Here is a 26,135-nt window from a genome sequence, read left to right as displayed (position 1 = left end):
CTTGAGGGGAGTGGTGTGTGTGTGTGGTGCATGGGATGTGTAGTAAGAAATAATAAATGAATAGTGTGTGTGTGCAAGTGTAATACTATGAGTGAAATATAGGGGGCAGTAATGAGTAAAGTGCACCAATAGAAATAAAATGGATAATGGGGTGCAAGTGTGTGAAACATGGAGGGATAGTGTGTACGTCATGAGGCACAACGTGTATAGCCAGGTAGAAGCCTATTTGTGACGCCTTGATAGTTCATAGAGCGGGCTTCCCTGCTTGCTATGCCAAACAACAACACACCATGCTCTCCCAGCATCAAAGACCCAGCTGTGTCCAAGAGAAGCGAATATATGTAGTAATGAAAAATACCTGGGGTATTAGTAATCATTTTGGCCAAAAGGACGCAAGCTCGCAATCCACGACAAGGATCCCCAGACTTGCGAGTCCCTAACTCCTTAAATGGAACAGAACGTTCCTGATGTACAAACAGAACCGATAAAAACAAGGGGACATATATGAAAACACAGAAAAAGGCCATACTTGCAAATGGACACAGCCAGGTCAGAAAATGCTGATGAAGGAGTGAGCAGGTGCTTTAAATAATAATAGCCACTCCCACTGGTCTTGAGGGGAGTGGTGTGTGTGTGTGTGGTGCATGGGATGTGTAGTAAGAAATAATAAATGAATAGTGTGTGTGTGCAAGTGTAATACTATGAGTGAAATATAGGGGGCAGTAATGAGTAAAGTGCCTCAATAGAAATAAAATGGATAATGGGGTGCAAGTGTGTGAAACATGGAGGGATAGTGTGTACGTCATGAGGCACAACGTGTATAGCCAGGTAGAAGCCTATTTGTGACGCCTTGATAGTTCATAGAGCGGGCTACCCTGCTTGCTATGCCAAACAACAACACACCATGCTCTCCCAGCATCAAAGACCCAGCTGTGTCCAAGAGAAGCGAATATATGTAGTAATGAAAAATACCTGGGGTATTAGTAATCATTTTGGCCAAAAGGACGCAAGCTCGCAATCCACGACAAGGATCCCCAGACTTGCGAGTCCCTAACTCCTTAAATGGAACAGAACGTTCCTGATGTACAAACAGAACCGATAAAAACAAGGGGACATATATGAAAACACAGAAAAAGGCCATACTTGCAAATGGACACAGCCAGGTCAGAAAATGCTGATGAAGGAGTGAGCAGGTGCTTTAAATAATAATAGCCACTCCCACTGGTCTTGAGGGGAGTGGTGTGTGTGTGTGGTGCATGGGATGTGTAGTAAGAAATAATAAATGAATAGTGTGTGTGTGCAAGTGTAATACTATGAGTGAAATATAGGGGGCAGTAATGAGTAAAGTGCCTCAATAGAAATAAAATGGATAATGGGGTGCAAGTGTGTGAAACATGGAGGGATAGTGTGTACGTCATGAGGCACAACGTGTATAGCCAGGTAGAAGCCTATTTGTGACGCCTTGATAGTTCATAGAGCGGGCTACCCTGCTTGCTATGCCAAACAACAACACACCATGCTCTCCCAGCATCAAAGACCCAGCTGTGTCCAAGAGAAGCGAATATATGTAGTAATGAAAAATACCTGGGGTATTAGTAATCATTTTGGCCAAAAGGACGCAAGCTCGCAATCCACGACAAGGATCCCCAGACTTGCGAGTCCCTAACTCCTTAAATGGAACAGAACGTTCCTGATGTACAAACAGAACCGATAAAAACAAGGGGACATATATGAAAACACAGAAAAAGGCCATACTTGCAAATGGACACAGCCAGGTCAGAAAATGCTGATGAAGGAGTGAGCAGGTGCTTTAAATAATAATAGCCACTCCCACTGGTCTTGAGGGGAGTGGTGTGTGTGTGTGGTGCATGGGATGTGTAGTAAGAAATAATAAATGAATAGTGTGTGTGTGCAAGTGTAATACTATGAGTGAAATATAGGGGGCAGTAATGAGTAAAGTGCCTCAATAGAAATAAAATGGATAATGGGGTGCAAGTGTGTGAAACATGGAGGGATAGTGTGTACGTCATGAGGCACAACGTGTATAGCCAGGTAGAAGCCTATTTGTGACGCCTTGATAGTTCATAGAGCGGGCTACCCTGCTTGCTATGCCAAACAACAACACACCATGCTCTCCCAGCATCAAAGACCCAGCTGTGTCCAAGAGAAGCGAATATATGTAGTAATGAAAAATACCTGGGGTATTAGTAATCATTTTGGCCAAAAGGACGCAAGCTCGCAATCCACGACAAGGATCCCCAGACTTGCGAGTCCCTAACTCCTTAAATGGAACAGAACGTTCCTGATGTACAAACAGAACCGATAAAAACAAGGGGACATATATGAAAACACAGAAAAAGGCCATACTTGCAAATGGACACAGCCAGGTCAGAAAATGCTGATGGAGTGAGCAGGTGCTTTAAATAATAATAGCCACTCCCACTGGTCTTGAGGGGAGTGGTGTGTGTGTGTGGTGCATGGGATGTGTAGTAAGAAATAATAAATGAATAGTGTGTGTGTGCAAGTGTAATACTATGAGTGAAATATAGGGGGCAGTAATGAGTAAAGTGCCTCAATAGAAATAAAATGGATAATGGGGTGCAAGTGTGTGAAACATGGAGGGATAGTGTGTACGTCATGAGGCACAACGTGTATAGCCAGGTAGAAGCCTATTTGTGACGCCTTGATAGTTCATAGAGCGGGCTACCCTGCTTGCTATGCCAAACAACAACACACCATGCTCTCCCAGCATCAAAGACCCAGCTGTGTCCAAGAGAAGCGAATATATGTAGTAATGAAAAATACCTGGGGTATTAGTAATCATTTTGGCCAAAAGGACGCAAGCTCGCAATCCACGACAAGGATCCCCAGACTTGCGAGTCCCTAACTCCTTAAATGGAACAGAACGTTCCTGATGTACAAACAGAACCGATAAAAACAAGGGGACATATATGAAAACACAGAAAAAGGCCATACTTGCAAATGGACACAGCCAGGTCAGAAAATGCTGATGAAGGAGTGAGCAGGTGCTTTAAATAATAATAGCCACTCCCACTGGTCTTGAGGGGAGTGGTGTGTGTGTGTGGTGCATGGGATGTGTAGTAAGAAATAATAAATGAATAGTGTGTGTGTGCAAGTGTAATACTATGAGTGAAATATAGGGGGCAGTAATGAGTAAAGTGCCTCAATAGAAATAAAATGGATAATGGGGTGCAAGTGTGTGAAACATGGAGGGATAGTGTGTACGTCATGAGGCACAACGTGTATAGCCAGGTAGAAGCCTATTTGTGACGCCTTGATAGTTCATAGAGCGGGCTACCCTGCTTGCTATGCCAAACAACAACACACCATGCTCTCCCAGCATCAAAGACCCAGCTGTGTCCAAGAGAAGCGAATATATGTAGTAATGAAAAATACCTGGGGTATTAGTAATCATTTTGGCCAAAAGGACGCAAGCTCGCAATCCACGACAAGGATCCCCAGACTTGCGAGTCCCTAACTCCTTAAATGGAACAGAACGTTCCTGATGTACAAACAGAACCGATAAAAACAAGGGGACATATATGAAAACACAGAAAAAGGCCATACTTGCAAATGGACACAGCCAGGTCAGAAAATGCTGATGAAGGAGTGAGCAGGTGCTTTAAATAATAATAGCCACTCCCACTGGTCTTGAGGGGAGTGGTGTGTGTGTGTGGTGCATGGGATGTGTAGTAAGAAATAATAAATGAATAGTGTGTGTGTGCAAGTGTAATACTATGAGTGAAATATAGGGGGCAGTAATGAGTAAAGTGCCTCAATAGAAATATTGTGTTTTCATATATGTCATATATGTTTTCATATATGTCCCCTTGTTTTTATCGGTTCTCCCTGTAGATAGCGCAACACAGCACCCTGTAGATAGCGCCACACACAGCCCCCTCTTGTATATAATGCCACACAGCCCCCTGTAGATAGCTTCACACACAGCCCCCTTTGTAGTTAACGCCACACAGCCCCCTGTTGTAGATAGCGCCACACAGCCCCCCTTGTAGATATCGCCACACAGCCCCCCTTGTAGATAGCGCCACACAGCCCCCACTTGTAGATAGCGCCACACAGCTCCCCTTGTAAACAGCGCCACACACAGCCCCCCTTGTAAATAGCGCCACGCATAGCCCCTCTCTTGCAGATAGTGCCACACACAGCCCCTCGCTTGTAGGTAGCGCCACACAGCTACCTTGTAAATAGCGCTACACCCACCCCTTGTAGATAGTGCCACACACAGCCCCTCTCTTGTAGATAGCGCCACACACATCCCCCTGTTGTAGATAGAGCCACACAGAGCCCCATGTTGTAGATAGCGCCACACACACACAGTCCCCCCTTGTATATAGTGCCACACAGCCCCCCCTTCTAAACAGCACCACACAGTCCCCCTTGTAGGTAGCGGAACACACCCCCTCCTTGTAAATAGCGGCACACTCCCCCCTTGTAAATAGCGCCCCACTCCCCCCCTTGTAAATAGTGCCACACTCCCCCTTGTAAATAGCGCCACACTCTCCTCTCTTGTAAATTGCTCCACACTCCCCCCTTGTACTTACACGGTAAACAGAGCAGAGAGCGGTAGCCTACCGCTACCACTCTCCACTCTACATGACGTGACTCACCGGAGGAGCAGAGGAAGCCACGCGGCGCAGGCAGTGGTGGAGTTCCTTCTGACTAGGGTCGGTGACAGCCCGGGAATGGACAAGTGCAGTCAACTGACTTGAATCCTGTGACCCCATGTCACTGATGTGAGGTCACGTGACAGGTCAGGTGACTAGACTGGTCCACTCCCGGGCCATCACAGCCCTCAGTCAGAACGCCGCTGCATGAACTACTGGCTCTTTCTAACTCTGATCGCTGCAGCAGGTGTCTGCCTTACAGGGTGCCTAACAGCAGCGATCAGTTGCTCTGCGGCGCCACCCCTCCCCTACTACCTAGTTGCGCCCGGGGCACATGCTCCTTTGAACCCCCTAGCTACGCCCCTGAGTTTTGTAAAATACGCCATTCTTAGTAAATGTAGGCCATTTCCAATAAAGTTTGAACTCTGGGCCCTGGCTGTTATGGAGTTCACTTTACCTTTGATTTCATACATAAGGACCAATATCTCATCACAGAAGTAAAATTAAACTGTTAGAACACTCTTCTTACCAACATCTCTAAAGCTCTCTCATAGCTTATTTGGTTCAGACTACATACAATATAAAAACAGTATGCTGCAATGTGTCAAGTCATTTTCAATGCCCCATCATATATTTGAACAGACTAAAAATGGTAAAGCCTGCTCACATAGTTCTGCCAACAAGATGTAATTAATTGTTGACACCAATGATTTAAAAAAAAAAAAACGTAAATGTGCAACACAGTGTTGGCAGGTGTTTAACAGCAATATGCCAGTATCTCAGAACGTTCTCTAGCATATGTTCAGAAACTTTGTGACTTCATGCAATATGAATTGCTTCACACGGTGATTACCACCCATCCATTATGTATCCATTATGTCGCAAACAATAATTAACAACATGCCAGTCTGCTTTATCTGTGTGTGGTCTGTGGCTAACAAAATTAAAGATCATTTCCAGTGCTCCATAATAAAGGGTTAGAATGCCTCAACGGGGGTCAAAATAGCTGCCTAATATTATTAAAGTAAAATTGTAGTTAATCAACAATCAACATATTACGCCAGAAAAGGAACAAGAAACACTATTCAAACATTGCTTCTGTGAAGAAGAAAAAAAGGCCTAGGAAATTTTAGAGCAAGAAGAACATTTATGGAAGGCACTGACTCATAAATGCTTAAAGAGAAAATCTAAGGTCTTGATTCAATTTATAATATTTTTATAATCATTATAGGGGTTGAAGCCAGGGTTGCCAACTTCCACTTCTATCATTTCTGGACAACTGATCTAAAAATCACGGACACATTACAAAATCATTGCATGAGCAGTGTGCTAGGAGTGACTCACCAATCACAGCCCCGCTTGTATCTTTCCCACTTTAACTTAGCTTGGAAAAGCTGCAAGCAGGGCTGTGATTGGTGAGTACGATTCACTCACCAATCACTCCACCACCTCCGCCGCAACTACCAGGGCTTGCTTTAGACAAAGTGTGGCCCTGGGCAAAGTTATAAGTGGGGCCTCAAATGCTGAATTATTGTATCCATAATGCAGTCCGTTCAGAAGAAGGGGTGTAGATAACTGCATTGCTGATTTCTAGCGCGTTTAGAAGTTTTGCAAGCCCCAAAGCATTTGTCCCCTGTCTCATACAAAAATAATTATCTATATACAGGTAAAGTTATTAAATCATACCATTATACCAGATTAAATATTACCTGCATACTGTTACTGAACACAACTCACTATTAAAAGACCAATATTACCAATAATAACACAATATAGGTTCCAAATAATACTGTTACACCATAACCATATAGTGACTGAATAATATCCCCATACTGTTACTGAATAAAAACCATTATACAAAGACCAATATTACCACCATATAGTGACCATATAGTAGTAGATGCCAGTTATACACAAGAGCACCACCGATAATATAAGTGATTACAGCGCATTTATATCTAGTGACTCACAGGTGATGTTTTCTCTGATTAGAGTCGTCCATTTGCCCTTTTTTTCTCCTTCCGGCCCAGACCACGGTGACGACTTATTCCAGCCATGAGTCGTCACTGCAGAATTTGACACACAGACATGTTGGTTTCTCGCTTTTCCAGCACCCTCCCCAACTATACTCTATCCTCTAAACAAACTCGTACTCCACAGTGCCCCTGATGGTAATAATGACCCCTTAGTGCTCGACACCACAAAAGTGCCCCCTCAGTAACCGTGCCCCGTTTGTGCCCCACACAGTAATAATGCCTCTTTTGTGCCCCTTGTAGATAGTGCCACAGTACCAATGTAGATAGAGCCACAGTGTCCCCTGTAGATTGTGTCACACAACCCCCCTTGTAGATAGTGCCACACAGCCCCTCTTTGTACATAGTGCCACATGGCCCCACCTTGTACATAGTGCCACACAGCCCCCCTTGTACATAGTGCCACACAGCCCCCATTGCAGATAACACCACAGAGACCCCCTTGTATGTAGTGCCACACTGCACCCAGAGAGAGTAGCGGTAGCTTACCGCTACCACTACTACTCTGCCTGATGTCACTCACATAATCACAATTAGGAGCCAAAGGAGCTGGAGGGCGGACTGAGCCAACTGAATAATGCAGCGGGGTCTGAGTGAGGTCAGTGCCAGCCTGGGAGTGGACCAGTCTAGTCACCTGACCTGAATTACCTGACCTCACGTCACTGACATGAGGTCAGGTGACTCAGGTCAGGTGACTGGACTGGTCCACTCCCAGGCCGGCACCGACCTCACTCAGACCATTATTAACTTGGGTGCAGCCTAGTTTTCACTGCGCATGTACATTTTGGCGCATATGCAGTGCAACGTTTCAGGACATAGAGAATAAATCCCGGACTATGATTTTTTCTGTCAGACAACCTGTTTTTTTCGTACAGTCTGTAAATTTACGAACGGTTCGCAACCCTTGTTGGAGCTTCATTTTTTTACACTGAGCTCCAAATCCCTTGCTTCCCTTCACACAGTCATATAATTACATGATAAAATTTAGCCTGTGTATAGCAACCACTATTGGGAACGTAGAAGCTTACTGCATACTGTTTTAAATTGTATGCACTGAGCTCCTAAGCTCCTCCTAGCAGCGGCTGCAGGCAGCCAGTAATATTTTATCTAAGGCTTTGTTCACATCTGCACTACAATTTTCGTCATTTTGTTCCACCAGAGGAACAGAATAACGGCAAAAATGGAAGCACCAAATCTTTGCATGATGGAAATCAAGGGCCTCTGACCAAACTCATTAACTTTAATGGGTCCTGTCATTGTTTAAGTCATGGCTTTTGTAATTTTGCCAGACCAAATAGCTCTGCATGCTGCACTATTTTGTCTAGCAAAAATGACGCATCTGCTCTAAATAGAATCTCGAACGCAGATGTGAGCATTGCCTAAATTTATGTCTATGAAGGGAACTTGGAGCTTAATATAAAACATTTTTTAAAGTTATATTAAGAAATTCATAAGCACGAAACTTTTAACTTATTTAGATTTAAAAAAATAAAGTTACACTAACATTTATGATACTGAAACTCCTATGCGTGAGGGGGAGTGCAAGAAGTTTTGTGTAGATCGTCTGAGCAATCCATGAAAGGGAATCGAAGATACAGCTACAGTGCAGACAGAACAGCAGAAGAGCAACATTACCATTCAGTGCTATGACTCTTGTATCGCTCCATAACTAGTCCGTGTTTAGTTTTATTGAATACAATGCTTTTGAACTTCTCTATTCTCCCATGTTCTTATTCTGCAAATGGTGAGCTGACGCCTTGGAGATCTGCTATATGTCATGGACTGGGAAGAGTAAATAATAAAAAAAAAACAGCTCACTGGTTAGCTGAATGGAGTTTGCATTTCTATCTACATTCTCATACGTTCAAAGGGGAATTCCAGCCAGGGCAAGTAATGACATGAGTGAAGAAGTCATATCGGACTTTGGAGTAACGGAGATCTTTCAGAATTTTTCCCAGTGCCACGGCCATCCAGGGACTGTACTAGTATTTCAACTCAGCTCCATTCACTTGAATAAAATGTAATTCATTGCACAGAGCCTTAATGGGAGCAGCCCATTTAGTCTTGTGATCAGTGGGGGTCCTTGGGATCAGACCTCCATCGATCAGCAATTAATAGTATATCTTGCATTTACCTGCCCTGGCCCATATACCCCTTTAATCTAGGTAGATTGATTTACTCCATCATTTCAAAAGAATTGGGGACGGTAATCAAAATATGTGCTTTATCTGTACAGCAGTGTACATCATGCTTGTTCATTGAAATAAATACATTTTAATAAACATTTAAACATTGTTAGGAATTGAATTCCTATTATTTATATACTGCCATCATATTCCAGAGTGTTGCACACAGGTTATATCCATTTACATCAGTCCCTGCTCATAAACTCACAATCTAATTTCCAAATCCCATATACACACACAAAGGCTATAGGATGTTTTTGAAGCTTGGGAAGAAACCAAAGTACCTGGAGAAAACCTCACAAACCACCAAGTCACCATGCTTCCCCATAGCATTCTCATGCCTGAGTAACTTGATTTAATAGATACAGATTGGTACATAAGTTGCCCACAGATATTTAAACTGTGTAGTATGTCAAAGTTACGTTCTTCCCATCCAGAAAGACATACTTACGTTTTAGAATATTATAATGGTTACTTACACCCCTGATCTTATACAGAACCTTTCATCTCTTCTCCTTTTTAGGCAGACCTTTTAATACAGTCTGTGCGAATTCTCTGTTAGATTAGTTATTCACTTGGTAAAGATATATGTAGAAGCGTAACGTGGTAAAAGTAAATAATTTTTTAATGCTAAAATAAGGTTTAATTTTCCAGAACATCATGTAGAAGAACAGTCCAAGAATGTCAGCAGGATCCTGCAGAAGCAGGTTGAGGATGTAAGAACGGAGTGGGACAAGTTGAACGTGCGTTCGGTTGAGTGGCAGAAAAAATTAGATGATGCACTTGAAAGACTTCAGGAGCTCCAGGATGCAATGGATGAACTGGATCATAAACTACGGCAAGCAGAGGCCATGAAAGGGTCTTGGCAACCAGTGGGAGATTTGCTGATTGATTCGCTACAGGATCATATAGGAAAAGTCAAGGTCAGTTTCAAACAACTATTATAAGTATTGAATTTGTATTGACGGATATCATTAAAAATAGGCATTTATTTCAAAGATCTATCAGCTGGTGTATATTCAAAGGTATTCATTTTAGGGAATATAGAGTATGTTTAAGGAAAGCTTTGGTCATTGTATAATTGCTGAAATCAACTACTGCCCTTACATGAAAACCTCAAAAACGCTAGATCTATCTATCCCCTTTAAAGACTAAAAGGTCTGTGCATGCTTCCATGAACCAATTAATAATTGGGAATTAGGTTGTTAAGGAGTCTATAGGTATTAGGTAAAAGCTTACAGAAACACTCAGAGCAAAACATTTACACTGAGTCGTGTCTAAGGCTTTATTCAGATGAACGGGAAAAACGTCCGTGCAACGCGCGTGATTTGCACGCGCGTTGCATGGACCTATATTAGTCTATGGGGCCGTGCAGAAATGTCCGTTACTCAGCGTGAGTCCGCTGAAAAAAAGTCACGACATGTCCGTTCTTTGGCCATTTTGCGCGAATCACGCACCCATTAAAGTCAAGGGGTGCGTGAAAACCACGCATGTCTCACGGAAGCACTTCCATGGGACAAGCGTGATTCGCGCAACAGCTGTCAAAAGGATGAATGAAAACAGAAAAGCACCACGTGCTTTTCTGTTTACAAACATCCAAATGGAGTATCATAATGATGGCGGCTGCGCGAAAAGCACGCAGCCGCGCATCATATGCTGCTGCCCCACGGAGCTGTTAAGTGGTTTTTGCGCACGCAAAATGCCACGTTTTTGCGTGCGCAAAAACGGCACGCTCGTGTGAGTGAGGCCTCATGCAGAGGTTGCTTGGCAGTGTATGACACACGTATTCAAAGAACACCGTAGCGAGAAGACCTGTGTCATGCACCTCCCTCTCAGGCCCTGCATTAGGCATAACCCAGTGTACCAGTTATTCCTGATGTATTCCCTCAATGGCCATATTTGTCAATTGTTTTTGGATAATTTGTGACAAGAAACTGCCTACATACATATGCCACATACAAGGGAGACTGCGTTTTTTTACCTGTTCATCAACTGTTCTCATGAGTTTCTCTGCTTGTCAGACAATGACAAGCAAGCTTTCGGTAAGTTGCACATGTGCATTTTTCAGTGAGCAGAGAATGTCAAGAAGAGGACGGGAATAACATATGAGAAGTTCACATATGTTAGAGGCCATTAGCCATATGTAGCAGACAATACTATCTGATAAGTTCTTAGGAGTGCTTTTTTATGTTCCATCGACTGTACTACTGGTTGTCTATGTCCCGTTCACCTATTACCTGAAATCTATGGGCAGCTTTAGGTAATTCTTCAACACTTCTACTGCTTTTTAAAGAGGATCTGTCACTAGTTTATTAATTCCCTATCTCCCAACTAATCTAATAGGCGCTATGATGCTGATAACTATAGTGTGATTTATTTTTTCAAATTGTTTATTATTTGCAAAGTGATGAGCATTTTTCTAAATATGCTAATTTGGCTCTAATAGGCAAATAGGACAGGTGACTCTTTCTTTCCACTCTGGGCAGTGTAATGTTTTCTGTGTGAAACTGTCCAATCGTCATACAGCTTTTCCCCCTTATTTGCCCAGCAACACAGCTTGATCGTTTAGAATCTCATCTTTCATATGACAGCAGAACCGCTGTTCTAGGGGGTCCACAGCCTGAGATATAGCTGTTTGAATTGATCCCCCTTCCCTCCAGCCTCAGTCTCTCACACTGTGTGAAGCACATTCATGCTGATTGGACAGCGTCAGAGGCTGTGATATAGCTCCACCTTAGGAGAATCGCTGTTACCTCCCACTTGTCTAATAAAGGCTCATTTACATATTTAGAAATAAGCTCATAACTTTTAAAATAATAAACGTTTTGGGACACAATTTTCGCTAGCATTATCAGTGTGACAGCGCCTATTAGATTAGCTAGGAGATTGGGCATTAATAAACTAGTGACAAATCCTCTTTAATGTAAATGTCTTTTTTTTTTTTTATCCCAGTAATACATTCTCCTGTGAATTCTACAGTAACTCTTTAGCCTTTTTTTTTTCAGTTTTACAAATGTGTAAGATTACAGTTTCTTCATGTTTCCCGTGTAAGTTTAAATAAAGAATCCCTCAAGAACTGCAAGATTTGGCTTGACTATAAAACTGGCAGATACACAGTAAAACCCCAGATATTGTAATGCAACCAGTATCTGAAAGAACAACGTATGGATATTTGTACAAAAATAATGAACTGGTGCATTACTTTTAATAATATCATCCTATGTCTAACTGTGTTTCCTAATTTTATAGATATAATACTCCCGTAGTATAACAGTCTGCCAATGTGTAGAGCACAAAGCAAAATATATGTTGTTTTTTTAGCTCACTGCCTCTAAATTAAAATCCGTTAAGAAAATTGATTATTTTCAGTTGGCACACTAGCCAGAAAAGATTATAAAAAAACTCAAACAGAGCAAACACCTAACTAATTCCAAGAACAAGTACTTCATACTGTTCTGCTGTAATAAAAAGTGCAAACATGTACTACAAATCTGGACTCAAAGCTTTTCATGGGAACACAAGCCTATAGTTCCATATAGTGGAAAGAAGTTGATACAGATACAGATTATGCACAACGGAGACAAACGGAAACCTTGGCACCGGATCCATCACCATTGAAATCAGTGGTGATGGAAACGGAAACCTATGGTTTCCGTTTGTGTCTGTCAAGGCTCCGTTCCGACGGAAAGCTTTGACGGAACGCCGGAATGGAGCCCTAGCGCAGATGTGAACGAAGCCTATGCTGCAGTTACATATCACAGCTGTGCCTTGATGGAGAATAGATAAAAGGCAGTCAAGCACCCACGGCGTAAAACAAGTAGCAGGTAGGCATCAACCAAAGATACTGACCTATAGATGCAAGAATTACCTAGATTTTTGCATGTATTACTAATAAAATGTGGTCTGATTGTTATCTAAGAGCTAAACACAAAAAATGGTTATAAACCATACCTAATAGAGATCCCAAAATATGCAATCAATATATAGCACGGTGCCGTTTCGGAGAGCAACAATTCTGAAAGAAAAAAATAAATAAATATTTTCCAAAACATACCTGGCACTCTTTGGGATAAGAATAATTTTGTATACATTTTTATTAAATTCCATATAAAAATATATTTTAAAGGTTTTTCATATATATATATATCTCTTTCCTCTTTTTTCCATAATACAAATTTTTTTAGGAAAAGGAAAGGGTTTGAGAAAACACATTTGTTTCAAACTAGATGTACATAATTTAAAAATGTCTCCTGGCCAGGATACCAACACAGACTTTTATAACCTTACTTCCATCAATTTATCCCCCTCTAAACATAATGACATGTCATGATGAAGTATCTAAGTAATATAAATTCTATACACGAGCCTTTCATCAGACCCATATAGGTCGTTAGCTGCAAGAAACGGTTCTTGAGATTTTTTGTTCAGACACCGTTGGTCTCAGTTCACACTTGCGTTTTTTTCTTCTTTTAGAAATTTGATCTGAAACTGACAAGAACAGTTCCTCTTATATGATAGCAATGCAAGTATAGGTAAAGAGTTGAATACTCATCTTTATGTTGATCTTGCAACTCAGGATGGACTGGAAATTCCCTCCTTTCCACTGTGTTCCTCCTCCTGGAACAATTGTAGGGTTAAGGCAGATTTTAGAAATATACCAATCGGGTTTTTCACCCCTTCGATCTCATCAATGGCAGGTCACAGTTCCCACATGGGAGATTCTCCTTATATCCTCTCCATCCACGGTCAATGCTTATGTTGAGTAGCTTAGATCTTCCTATACTCGGGGGCAGCCGAGATTTCACACAAAGGTGAACAAATTTTAGCGATGGAGCACACTCCTACATTGAAGAGTCGGTATCGTGCTATGCTGGTATCCACGTTGATTTTTTTTGGCAACGCTGGAGACTGCAAGACGAGGCAAGGTTGACGTCACTACCTGCCAGGTGTAGACTAATTGATCAGCTGACGCGTTTCATCCCGGACAGGGATTTCCTCAGAGCTATTTCGTAAGTTCAGTAAAGTCTGGCACCTTTATAGTGCCGAATTTAAAGGGAACTGGACCCATATGTAAGGATATCTCATTAAAGGGAATGTGTTGCCAGAAAAACATGTTTTTTTTTAAAAAATTAAACATTTAGTGTGTGGGTGATTAAACATTGTTCAAATTTTTTTTATTTTTTTCACGAGTCAGGAAATAGTCAGGAAATATTATAAATTAATTCTAATTTATAATACTACCCATTTTTGGTCACTAGATGGAGCTATTCCCAAAATTGCAGCATTGCAACAATGGGTTAAAAGCCCTCGCTCTAGTGAGCTCTCAGCATCCCCCCTCCTTTATCCTGGCTAGTGCCGGGATAAACGAGGGGTTTGAACGGTGTAACCTCCTACGCTGTGTGTCGCCATTTTTTGAGCTAACACACAGTGTAGTAGGTTTACATACAGTAGTAAACACACACAAACACGAACATACATTGAAATCTCTTACCTGCTCCTGCCGCCGCGGCTCCCTCCGGCCCGTCCGCTCCGTTTGCTGCCGCTGGTCCAAGTGCACAAATCCGGAAGCCGCGACCGGAAGTAGTAATATTACTGTCCGGCCGCGACTTCCGGTCCACAGGAAAATGGCTCCGGACGGCGCCAATTTCGAATTGGACTGTGTGGGAGCGGCACATGCGCAGTTCCCACACAGACGCCGTACACTGAAGTCAATGGGACGGGAGCCGTTCGCAGTCCCTATGGGACTGTGGCTGCCGTATTCCATGTCTGTATGTGTCGTTAATCGACACAGACAGAAATGGAACAAAAAATGGCAGCCCCCATAGGGAAGAAAAAGTGTAAAAATAAGAAAAAGTAAAACACAAACACACAAATGAATATAAACGTTTTTAATAAAGCACTAACATCTTTAACATATAAAAAAATAATTTGTGATGACACTGTTCCTTTAAGTACTCATTCTAATCCAATAATTCAAATCCAAAACATCCAGTTATACATATCTTTTCTATATTTATAAATTCCCCTCAGTATTTCATCAGACATTTCTATCGGGAGATATGCATATATATATGTAAAGTACTAAGTACTTTGATTTATTTATTTAGTTTTATTTTATTTAATTTATTTTATTATTATTTTTTTTTTTTTTTTTATCTTATTTATTTTATTATTTTTTTATTTATATTTATTTTTATTTTTATTATTTTTTATTTTTTATTTTATTTATATTTATTTTTATTTTTATTATTTTTTTATTATTATTTTAATTTTTATTTTTATTTATTTTTCTTTCTTCTTCTTTTTTATAGACACTGCTGATCACTAATGGGTTTGTTAGGGATAAATGAATTTTTCTTTGTAAAAAAAATAAGACTTTATATGTAATGTACTGTGGGTATATATCTTAGTACTTTACATATATACAGTGAAGGAAATAAGTATTTGATCCCTTGCTGATTTTGTAAGTTTGCCCACTGTCAAAGACATGAACAGTCTAGAATTTTTAGGCTAGGTTAATTTTACCAGTGAGAGATAGATTATATAAAAAAAAAAACAAACAGAAAATCACATTGTCAAAATTATATATATTTATTTGCATTGTGCACAGGGAAATACAGTGAAGGAAATAAGTATTTGATCCCTTGCTGATTTTGTAAGTTTGCCCACTGTCAAAGACATGAACAGTCTAGAATTTTTAGGCTAAGTTAATTTTACCAGTGAGAGATAGATTATATTAAAAAAAATAAAAAAAATCACATTGTCAAAATTATATATATTTATTTTCATTGTGCACAGAGAAATAAGTATTTGATCCCTTTGGCAAAAAAGACTTAATACTTGGTGGCAAAACCCTTGTTGGCAAGCACAGCAGTCAGACATTTTTAGTAGTTGATGATGAGGTTTGCACACATGTTAGATGGAATTTTGGCCCACTCCTATTTGCAGATCATCTGTAAATCATTAAGATTTTGAGGCTGTCGCTTGGCAACTCGGATCTTCAGCTCCCTCCATAAGTTTTCGATGGGATTAAGGTCTGGAGACTGGCTAGGCCACTCCATGACCTTAATGTGCTTCTTTTTGAGCCACTCCTTTGTTGCCTTGGCTGTATGTTTCGGGTAATTGTCGTGCTGGAAGTCCCAGCCACGAGCCATTTTTAATGCCCTGGTGGAGGGAAGGAGGTTGTCACTCAGGATTTGACGGTACATGGCTCCATCCATTCTCCCATTGATGCGGTGAAGTAGTCCTGTGCCCTTAGCAGAGAAACACCCCCAAAACATAATGTTTCCACCTCCATGCTTGACAGTGGGGACGGTGTTGTTTGGGTCATAGGCAGCATTTCTCTTCCTCCAAAAACGGCGAGTTGAGTTAATGCCAAAGAGCTCAATTTTAGTCTCATCTGACCACAGCACCTTCTCCCAATCACTCTCAGAATCATCCAGATGTTCATTTGCAAACTTCAGACGGGCCTGTACATGTGCCTTCTTGAGCAGGGGGACTTTGCGGGCCATGCAGGATTTTAATCCATTACTCCGTAATGTGTTACCAATGGTTTTCTTGGTGACTGTGGTCCCAGCTGCCTTGAGATCATTAACAAGTTCCCCCCGTGTAGTTTTCGGCTGAGCTCTCACCTTCCTCAGGATCAAGGATACCCAACGAGGTGAGATTTTGCATGGAGCCCCAGATCGATGTCGATTGACAGTCATTTTGTATGTCTTCCATTTTCTTACTATTGCACAAACAGTTGTCTCCTTCTCACCCAGCATCTTACTTATGGTTTTGTAGCCCATTCCAGCCTTGTGCAGGTCTATGATCTTGTCCCTGACATCCTTAGAAAGCTCTTTGGTCTTGTCCATGTTGTAGAGGTTAGAGTCAGACTGATTAATTGAGTCTGTGGACAGGAGTCTTTTATACAGGTGACCATGTAAGACAGCTGTCTTTAATGCAGGCACCAAGTTGATTTGGAGCGTGTAACTGGTCTGGAGGAGGCTGAACTCTTAATGGTTGGTAGGGGATCAAATACTTATTTCTCTGTGCACAATGAAAATAAATATATATAATTTTGACAATGTGATTTTCTTTTTTTTTATATATATAATCTATCTCTCACTGGTAAAATTAACCTAGCCTAAAAATGCTAGACTGTTCATGACTTTGACAATGGGCAAACTTACAAAATCAGCAAGGGATCAAATACTTATTTCCTCCACTGTATATGCATATCTCCCGATAGAAATGTCTGGTGAAATACTGAGGGGAATTTATAAATATAGAAAAGATATGTATAACTGGATGTTTTGGATTTGAATTATTGGATTAGAATGAGTACTTAATGAGATATCCTTACATATGGGTCCAGTTCCCTTTAAATTCGGCACTATAAAGGTGCCAGACTTTACTGAACTTACAAAATAGCTCTGAGGAAATCCCAGGCCGGGATGAAACGCGTCAGCTGATCAATTAGTCTACACCTGGCAGGTAGTGACGTCAACCTTGCCTCGTCTTGCAGTCTCCAGCGTTGCCAAAAAAAATCAACGTGGATACCAGCATAGCACGATACCGACTCTTCAATGTAGGAGTGTGCTCCATCGCTAAAATTTGTTCACCTTTGTGTGAAATCTCGGCTGCCCCCGAGTATAGGAAGATCTAAGCTACTCAACATAAGCATTGACCGTGGATGGAGTGGATATAAGGAGAATCTCCCATGTGGGAACTGTGACCTGCCAGTGATGAGATCGAAGGGGTTAAAACCCCGATTGGTATATTTCTAAAATCTGCCTTAACCCTACAATTGTTCCAGGAGGAGGAACACAGTGGAAAGGAGGGAATTTCCAGTCTATCCTGAGTTGCAAGATCAACATAAAGATGAGTATTCAACTCTTTACCTATACTTGCATTGCTATCATATAAGAGGAACTGTTCTTGTCAGTTTCGGATCAAATTTCTAAAAGAAGAAAAAAACGCAAGTGTGAACTGAGACCAACGGTGTCTGAACAAAAAATCTCAAGAACCGTTTCTTGCAGCTAACAACCTATATGGGTCTGATGAAAGGCTCGTGTATAGAATTGATATTACTTAGATACTTCATCATGACATGCCATTATGTTTAGAGGGGGATAAATTGATGGAAGTAAGGTTATAAAAGTTTGTGTTGGTATCCTGGCCAGGAGACATTTTTTAATTATGTACATCTAGTTTGAAACAAATGTGTTTTCTCAAACCCTTTCCTTTTCCTAAAAAAATTTGTATTATGGAAAAAAGAGGAAAGAGATATATATATATGAAAAACCTTTAAAATATATTTTTATATGGAATTTCATAAAAATTTATACAAACTTATTCTTATCCCAAAGAATGCCTGGTATGTTTTGGAAAATATTTATTTATTTTTTTCTTTCTGAATGATTGTTATCTAAGTCCCAATAATAGACAAACACAATCTAACTAAACTAATGCAGAAATTCAGGTAATTCCCCTGGGTTCACTTACCTTTTCTTGCAACTGTGTATAATATTTTAAAGTCTACAACTGAATATCAGTTTTACCAGTAGGCTCTAGATTGATTTTAGAATATTGAAGGGTTCTCACTCAGAATAGGTAAGCTGTCAGAAAGGGACAATTGGAGGGATATGTAGCTGGTCCATAGACTGGGAATATTTGCTTACAGATATACAGCTCACGAAAAGAGCAGCACAATATATTTCAGCTGTTTTACATTACTGTGAATAGAGAAGAAGTCATGTCAGTAATTCTACATTACACAGTTATTGGTCATGCACATATGTTATCCACAGGGCGGATTAGAGCTATGTGCATATCAGTACATTTTGTCCTAAAGTGGTGAATTACAGTTTAACCTGTACAAGTGCATCAAAGAGCACTGAGTGCAATGAATAAACTCTTTTAAAGGGATTGACATGCTTGAGCAATGGATTTGTAAACAGCATTTTTAACTCTAGTAATATATAATATACAATAATATAATATATAATTGCGTAAATTCACTCTCAGGTTAATTTTTATACACCTAGGGTTCTTACTCTGAGCTACAGACACAGTATTATGTTTAGGGGAGAAGGATAATACTACTATACTGTATATTATGTAGAGATTCTCATGTCATCACGTGTCGGTTTGTTTGTTATTTTCATGGTGGAGAGATGTAAAACTGTAAGATGAGCATGTCCAAGCTTAACTACAACTGACTAGTCTCTGTGCACTTGTAACACTTGTGGTATTTGGTGCTTTACGGATAACACTAGTTCCATCCTTCGAGAATGGTAATCTTTGGACATTCTGATTAAAATCACAGGTTTAGAATCACTGAATCACTGAATCACTGAAATCTGTTAGGACCATATTCTTATATTCAGCCATATTTACACTCTTGGACAACTCCTTTAAGTATATCCCTACATGTATGTTCCCTCAACAAAGAGGTTATAGGCTTTGTGGCCTCCAGTTACTACAATACAAATTTTTAGGTTTTGTTAAAAGCTTTTTAAATTCTTTTTTTTTCTCAGTACTTTTTATTAAAGTAATGGGAAGTTTTAGGCTGGATTCACACGAGCATGTTACGTCCGTAATGGACGGAACGTATTTCGGCTGCAAGTCCCGGACCAAACACACTGCAGGGAGCCGGGCTCCTAGCATCATAGTTATGTATGATGCTAGGAGTGCCTGCCTCTCCGTGGAACTACTGTCCCGTACGGAAAACATGATTACAGTATGGCACAGTTGTCCTGCAGCGAGGCAGGGACTCCTAGCGTCATACATAACTATGATGCTAGGAGCCCGACTCCCACAGTGTGTTCGGTCCGGGACTTGCGGCCGAAATACGTTCCATCCATTACGGACGTAACATGCTCGTGTGAACCCAGCCTTACAGTGGTTCAGAAGGCAGGAAAGTGTATCATGACATCTAAGAATAAGTCAGCCCATCTGGAAACTAAATCTAAAAATTAGCAGAGGTAACTATTTGGGCCAAGCAATCAAAGTACAAAATATATATATTAACTGATTAGAAAAAAATAAACAACAGAAAACAAAGTATCAAGAAATTAAGTGAAAAGGAAAGAAGTGAAGAAAGAGGGAGGGTAAGAACCGGATCCATGTTGGGTTAACCAATCAGAATCTAAGAAGACAGATCAGCAGGGTCTAGTGGTAGAAGGGTCCCCTGACAATAAGCAGGTCACAGGGTGCTCCAGTCCTGAGACCCCAAACGATCAGCTTTAAACTGTGGCGGAACCTGACAGCAAGTATTTAATTCTCCTGCAATGCGACCACAGAGAAAATTAAGCATTAGACAGTTCCCATGAAAATCAAAAGGCTGTCCGTGTTTTGCACAGATGTACTGGGTCCTTCGTAGTAAGAAATGCTCTTTGTAGCCTATCTCTGCTTTTGCTCACAGATTAGGATCCTAAATTAGGGACTTGCCTCTATTAAAACTGAATTCCCTTATACAGGTCCTTCTCAATTAATTTGAATATTATCAAAAAGTTAATTTATTTCAGTAATTCAATTCAAAAAGTGAAACTCATATTATATAGATTCATTACACTGAGTGATCTATTTCCAGCAATTTTTTATTTTAATGTTGAAGATTATGGCTAACAGTTAATGAAAACCCAAAATTTTATCTCTCAGAAAATTAGAATATTGGGTAAAAGTTGAAGATTGTAGACTCATGGTGTCACTCTAATCAGCTAATCAACACAAAACACCTGCAAAGGTTCTTAAGCCTTTAAATGGTCCATCAGTCTGATTCAGTAGGCTACACAATCATGGGGAAGACTGCTGACTTGACTGTTGTCCAGAAGACAGTCATTGACACCCTCCATGAGGAGGGTAAGCCACAAAAGGACATTGCTAAAGAAACTGGCTGTCCACAGAGTGCTGTATCCAAGCATATTAATGGAATGTTGAGAGGAAGGAAAAAGAGTGGTAGAAAAGGTGAACAAGCAACAGGGATAACCGCAGTCTTGAAAGGATTGTCAAGAAAAGGCCACTCAAGAATCAGGGAGAGATTCACAAGGAGTGGACTGAGGCTGGCGTTAGCTCTTCAAGAGCCACCACACGCAGACATATCCAGGACATGGGATACAACTGTCGAATTCCTTGTGTCAAGCCACTCATGACCCAGAGACAACGTCAGAAGTGTCTTACCTGGACTAAGGAGAGAAACGACTGGCCTATTGCTCAGTGGTCCAAAGTCCTGTTTTCAGATGAAAGTAAATTTTGCATTTCATTTGGAAATCAAGGTCCCAGAGTCTGGAGGAAGAGTGGAAAAGCACTCAATACAAGTTGCTTGCGGTCCAGTGTGAAGTTTCCACAGTCAACGATGGTTTGGGGAGAAATGTCATCTGCTGATGTTATTCCACTGTGTTATATCAAGTCCAGAGTCAACACAGCCGTCTACCAGGAAATTTTAGAACACTTTATGCTTCCCTCTGCTGACAAGCTTTATGGAGATGCTGATTTCATTTTCCAGCAGGACTTGGCACCTGCCCATGCTGCCAAATGTACCAATACCTGGTTTAATAATCACAATATCACTGTGCTTGATTGGCCAGCAAATTCGTCTAACCTAAACCCCATAGAGAATCTATGGTGTATTGTGAAGAGGAAGATGAGAGACACCAGACCCAACAATGCAGACGAGAAGAAGGCCACTATCAAAGCAACCTGGGCCTCTATAACACCTCAGCAGTGCCACAGGCTGATCGCCTCCATGCCACGCCGCACTGATAACACCTCAGCAATGCCACAGGCTGATCGCCTCCATACCATGCCACATTGATGCAGTAATTCATGCAAAGGAAGCCTTGACCAAGTATTGAGCACATATACTGTACATACTTTTCAGTAGGCCTACATTTTGGTTTTAAAAATAATTTTTGAAATTGGGCTTATATAATATTCTAATTTTCTGAGAGACTAAATTTTGGCTTTTCATTAACTGTTCCCATAATCATCAACATTAAAAGAAAAAAATGCTGGAAATAGATCACTCTGTGTATAATAAATCTATATAAATATATGAGTTTCACTTTTTGAATTGTATTACTGAAATAAATTAACTTTTTGATGATATTCTAATTTATTGAGAAGGTCCTGTATGATATTTCAGAGTCGGATTTTTAAAAAAAGTTTTTAACTATGAATAACATGGCAGATATCTGTATAATTGGTGTCTGTAGATGACAACCCTAAATAGCACAATAATGGCAGCTATAAGTGGTTGCAACCTTTGGGAATCCAGCATCTGTTAGACCAAGATAACTAATAAATGGATGAATAGATAATTTAAGGAATTCACATGGGGAAAACTCAGCAGGCATGTTTTATTTAACAGGGAAATGTTCTTTATTAAAAGGGTGGAATTGATCTTAAATCACTATTTTCCTACTACAACTCAGGCAACATTGAACTTTTTCAGGAAACAGGAAGCTTTTTTTATCTATATAGATGACTGTATATCAAGTACAACAATAACGGAGGGAAGGCTTGTCTTTCTACAAATACAAGAAAACATCTGCTAGAATAAACAGAGGACTGGGCTTGCCTACCATTCATTCCCACAGTGATTTAGTCTTTGTAGAAGGTATCAGGATATAATTGTTCCAGACAACTGCTTAGCATGCTTTGAAGTCTATAGAAGATTTTTTTTTTTGTTTTATCTGAACTCCAGCTGTCTGCATCAAACTGTACAATCAATATGAATTAAGCTGCCCACTTCTATATATATCTTCTCTATTACATTCTGTTGGCCTATTTTTGATTTGTAGTAGCTAAATAAGGGAGAATTTTAGTTTCCTTTCACTTAGCTACAACGTAAGCTTTCTTACACAATGCATTGATAAACTTGTAGTTTTCAATCCTAAAGATCTACATATGGGCATTTAAATTGATATATATATATATATATATATATATATATATATATATATTTATTTATTTAGGTCCAGAATTATTTGGACAGTCACATAAGTTTGGGCATTTTAGCTGTTTACCAAAACATATTGAATATACAGTTATATAATCAATATAGGCTTAAAGTGCAGACTCTCAGCTTTAATTTGAGGGTATTATCATAATTTGAGGAAGGGTTTAGGAATCACAGTTTTTTAATATGTAGCTGCCTCTTTTTCAAGGGACCAAAGGTAATTGGACAATTATCTCAAAAGCTTTTGGCTGCATGGGCTATTCCCTCGTTAATCCATCATCAATTAAGCAGGTAAAAGGTATGGAGTTGATTCCAGGTGTGGCATTTGCATTTGGAAGCTGTTGCTGTGAACACACAACATGAGGTCAACAGAGCACTCAATGCAAGAGAAACAGACCATCATTAGGCTGAAAAAATGGAAGAAATCCATCAGAGAGATAGCACAAATGTTAGGAGTGGCCAAATCAACAGTTTGGTACATTCTTGAAAAAAGAGACCCCACTAATGATCTCGTGGACTCCAAAAAGCCTGGACGTTCACGGAAGACAACAGTGGTGGATGATCGCAGAATCCTTTCCATGGTGAAGAAAAACCCCTTCACAACATCTACCCAAGTGAAGTAGGCGTATCAGTATCTAAGTCTACCATAAAGAGAAGACTTCATGAGAGCAAATACAGAGGGTTCAACACAAGGTGCAAACCATTAATCAGCCTCAAAAATAGAAAGGCCAGATTAGACTTTGCCAAGCAACATGTAAAGAAGCCAGCCCAGTTCTGGAACAGCATTCTTTGGACAAATTAAACTAACATCAACCTGTACCAGAATGATGGGAGGAAGAAAGTATGAAGACGGCTTGGAACGGCTCATGATCCAAAGTACACCACATCCTCTCTAAAACATGGTGGAGGCACTGTGATGGCATGGGCATGCATGGCTGCCAAAGGAACTGGGTCACTAGTGTTTATTGATGATGTGACTGAAGACAGATGGAGCCGGATAAATTATAAAGTGTTCAGGGATATACTTTCTGCTCAGATTCAACCAAATGCAGCAATGTTGCTTGGACATCACTTCACAGTACAGTTGGACAATGACCCAAAACACACTGCGAAAGCAACCCAGGAGTTTTTTTTAAGGCAAAGAAGTAGAATATTCCGGAATTCAAAAGTTAATCACTAGATCCCGATTAAGCATGCAGTTCACTTGCTTAACCCCTTCCCGACATCCGCTGTATACATACGGTGCACACGCCAGGTGGGGGAGTATTGAACGAGCTGAGCCTGCTTCATAAAGCGAGTGTGTCGGCTGTGTATTACAGCCGACACTTTCGGGTAACGAGTGGGATCCCGCTTGGGTTCGATCCCGCTCAAGTTCGATCCCGCTTGTTTAATCCGTTAAATGCCGCAGTCAATAGCGACCGCGGCATTTAAATGACTAAAACCCAGGGGGCGGCCCCCTGTAATGTTGCAACGGCCCCCCACGCAAGATCGGGGAGTGCCGTTGGTTGGCATGGCAGCAGGCCCCCAGGTCTGCCATCTTTGTACTCCGGCAGGGCTTCATAGGAGACTGCCAGAATCATGATATACTGCAATACATTAGTATTGCAGTATATCATGCAAACGATCTAACGATCGATGGTTAAAGTCCCCTAGGGGACAAGTAAAAAAAGTAACAGTAAAATAAAGTTTTTATAATAAATAAAAAACAAATTTAAAAATTAGAAGTTAAAAAAAAAAACTTTTCCCATAAGCACAATGTAAAAAAATTAAACCGCTAACATAACTGGTATTGACGCGTCCATAAAAGTCTGAACTATTACAATATATCATTATTTAGTCCGCACGGTGAACGCCGTAAAAAAGAAAAAATTAAAAACATCAGAACTGCTGTTTTTTGGTCACTTCATTTCCCACAAAAAATGAAAAAATGATCAAAAAGTCTCATGTACCCCAAAATGGTACTAATATAAGCTACAGCTCGCCCTGCAAAAAATAAGCCCTCATATCGCTAAGTCGAGGGAAAAGTAAAAAAGTTATGGCTGTCCAAATATGGCGACAAAGCTTACATTTTATTTTTAACAATCATTTTTTTCCTTGTAAAAGTAGTAAAACATAAAAAAAAAAACATATAAATGTAGTATCACAGTAATCGTATTGACCCGTAGAATAAAGTTAACATGCAGTTTTTATTGCACGGTGAACGCCGTAAAAACAAAACCACCCAAAATATTGAGGAATCCCTGTTTTTTCCCTATTCCATCCCATATATATATATTTTTTTATCGTTTCCCGCTACATTATATGGTACAATAAATGGTGCTGTGAAAATCTACAACTCGTCCCACAAAAAAAAAGCCCTCATATGGCAATATTGATGGAAAAATAAAAACTTTACGGGTTTTGGAATTTGGGGAGGAAAAAACAAAAGTGAAAATCCGAAAAATGGCTGCGGAGGGAAGGGGTCAAGACAAAACTTAAGGCAGAAAGACCCACAAACAAGCAACAACTGAATACAGCTGCAGTAAAGGCCTGGCAAAGCATCACAAAGGAGGAAACCCAGTGTTTGGTGATGTCCATGGGTTCCAGACTTACTTCAGGCACTCATTGCCTGCAAATGATTCTCTACAAATTTAAAAAAAAACACATTTTATTTATGGTAATGTTAATTTGTCCAATTACTTTTGAGCCCCTAAAATGAGGAGGCTGTGTAGAAAAACAGTTGTAATTCCTAAACGTTTCACAGGATGTTTTTGATCATTTCAAATACAATGTGGTGGCATGCAGCGTCCAAATCACAAAGATTGTGCCACTGTCCAAATAATTCTGGACCTAAGTGTATGTATATGTATGTATGTATATATTAATAGTGTTCACAGAATGCTTTCAGACTGTTAATCTACGTCACATAGCTTTTCCCTCGAACTCATAAAATGTCAAATTATTTTTTTAAATAAATTTACTGTACATGTCACCAGAAGCATCTATGAATATTAATTCTGTGAGTAATGTGGATCTTAAATTAAAATGTTTGTTTGAAATGTTTAATTAAAGTGCTACTATTTCCTTACTAACTGTATAAATTACCAAGCTTAAAAGAAAACTATGACAGGGGATCACAGTCCTTGTCAGCCTCTACAAAAAAAATAATATATCATGTGATCCTCCATTGGGTCTTAGCCACCATATTCCTCTCACAGTGGCACATATTGTATGAATACTGACTACCAGCCACATCCTCTTTTATTAAGCAGCAGTTTAAACAATATCCATGACAGTGTCTGTATAAATCCATAATGAAGAACTACTTTGGTACACTCAGGATTTT

General features: G+C 40.1%; 1 protein-coding gene across 7 annotated transcripts in view; it reads left to right on the top strand.

Moving 5' to 3' along the window:
• The window catches only part of DMD (dystrophin), a 2,416,993-nt gene that overhangs the window by 1,900,345 nt on the left and 490,513 nt on the right, over positions 1–26,135 (top strand). For all 7 annotated transcript variants that reach the window (XM_075852742.1, XM_075852740.1, XM_075852736.1 and 4 more), the window contains one exon: positions 9,520–9,788. In XM_075852742.1, coding sequence (XP_075708857.1) covers positions 9,520–9,788 — 269 coding nt within the window. The remainder of the gene's footprint in view (positions 1–9,519; positions 9,789–26,135) is intronic.

The sequence above is a fragment of the Rhinoderma darwinii genome, chromosome 2, assembly GCF_050947455.1.
Source record: "Rhinoderma darwinii isolate aRhiDar2 chromosome 2, aRhiDar2.hap1, whole genome shotgun sequence".
Taxonomy (NCBI): Eukaryota; Metazoa; Chordata; class Amphibia; order Anura; family Rhinodermatidae; genus Rhinoderma; species Rhinoderma darwinii.
Note: the sequence above shows the minus strand (reverse complement) of the source record. Positions and strands in the feature narration are given on the sequence as shown.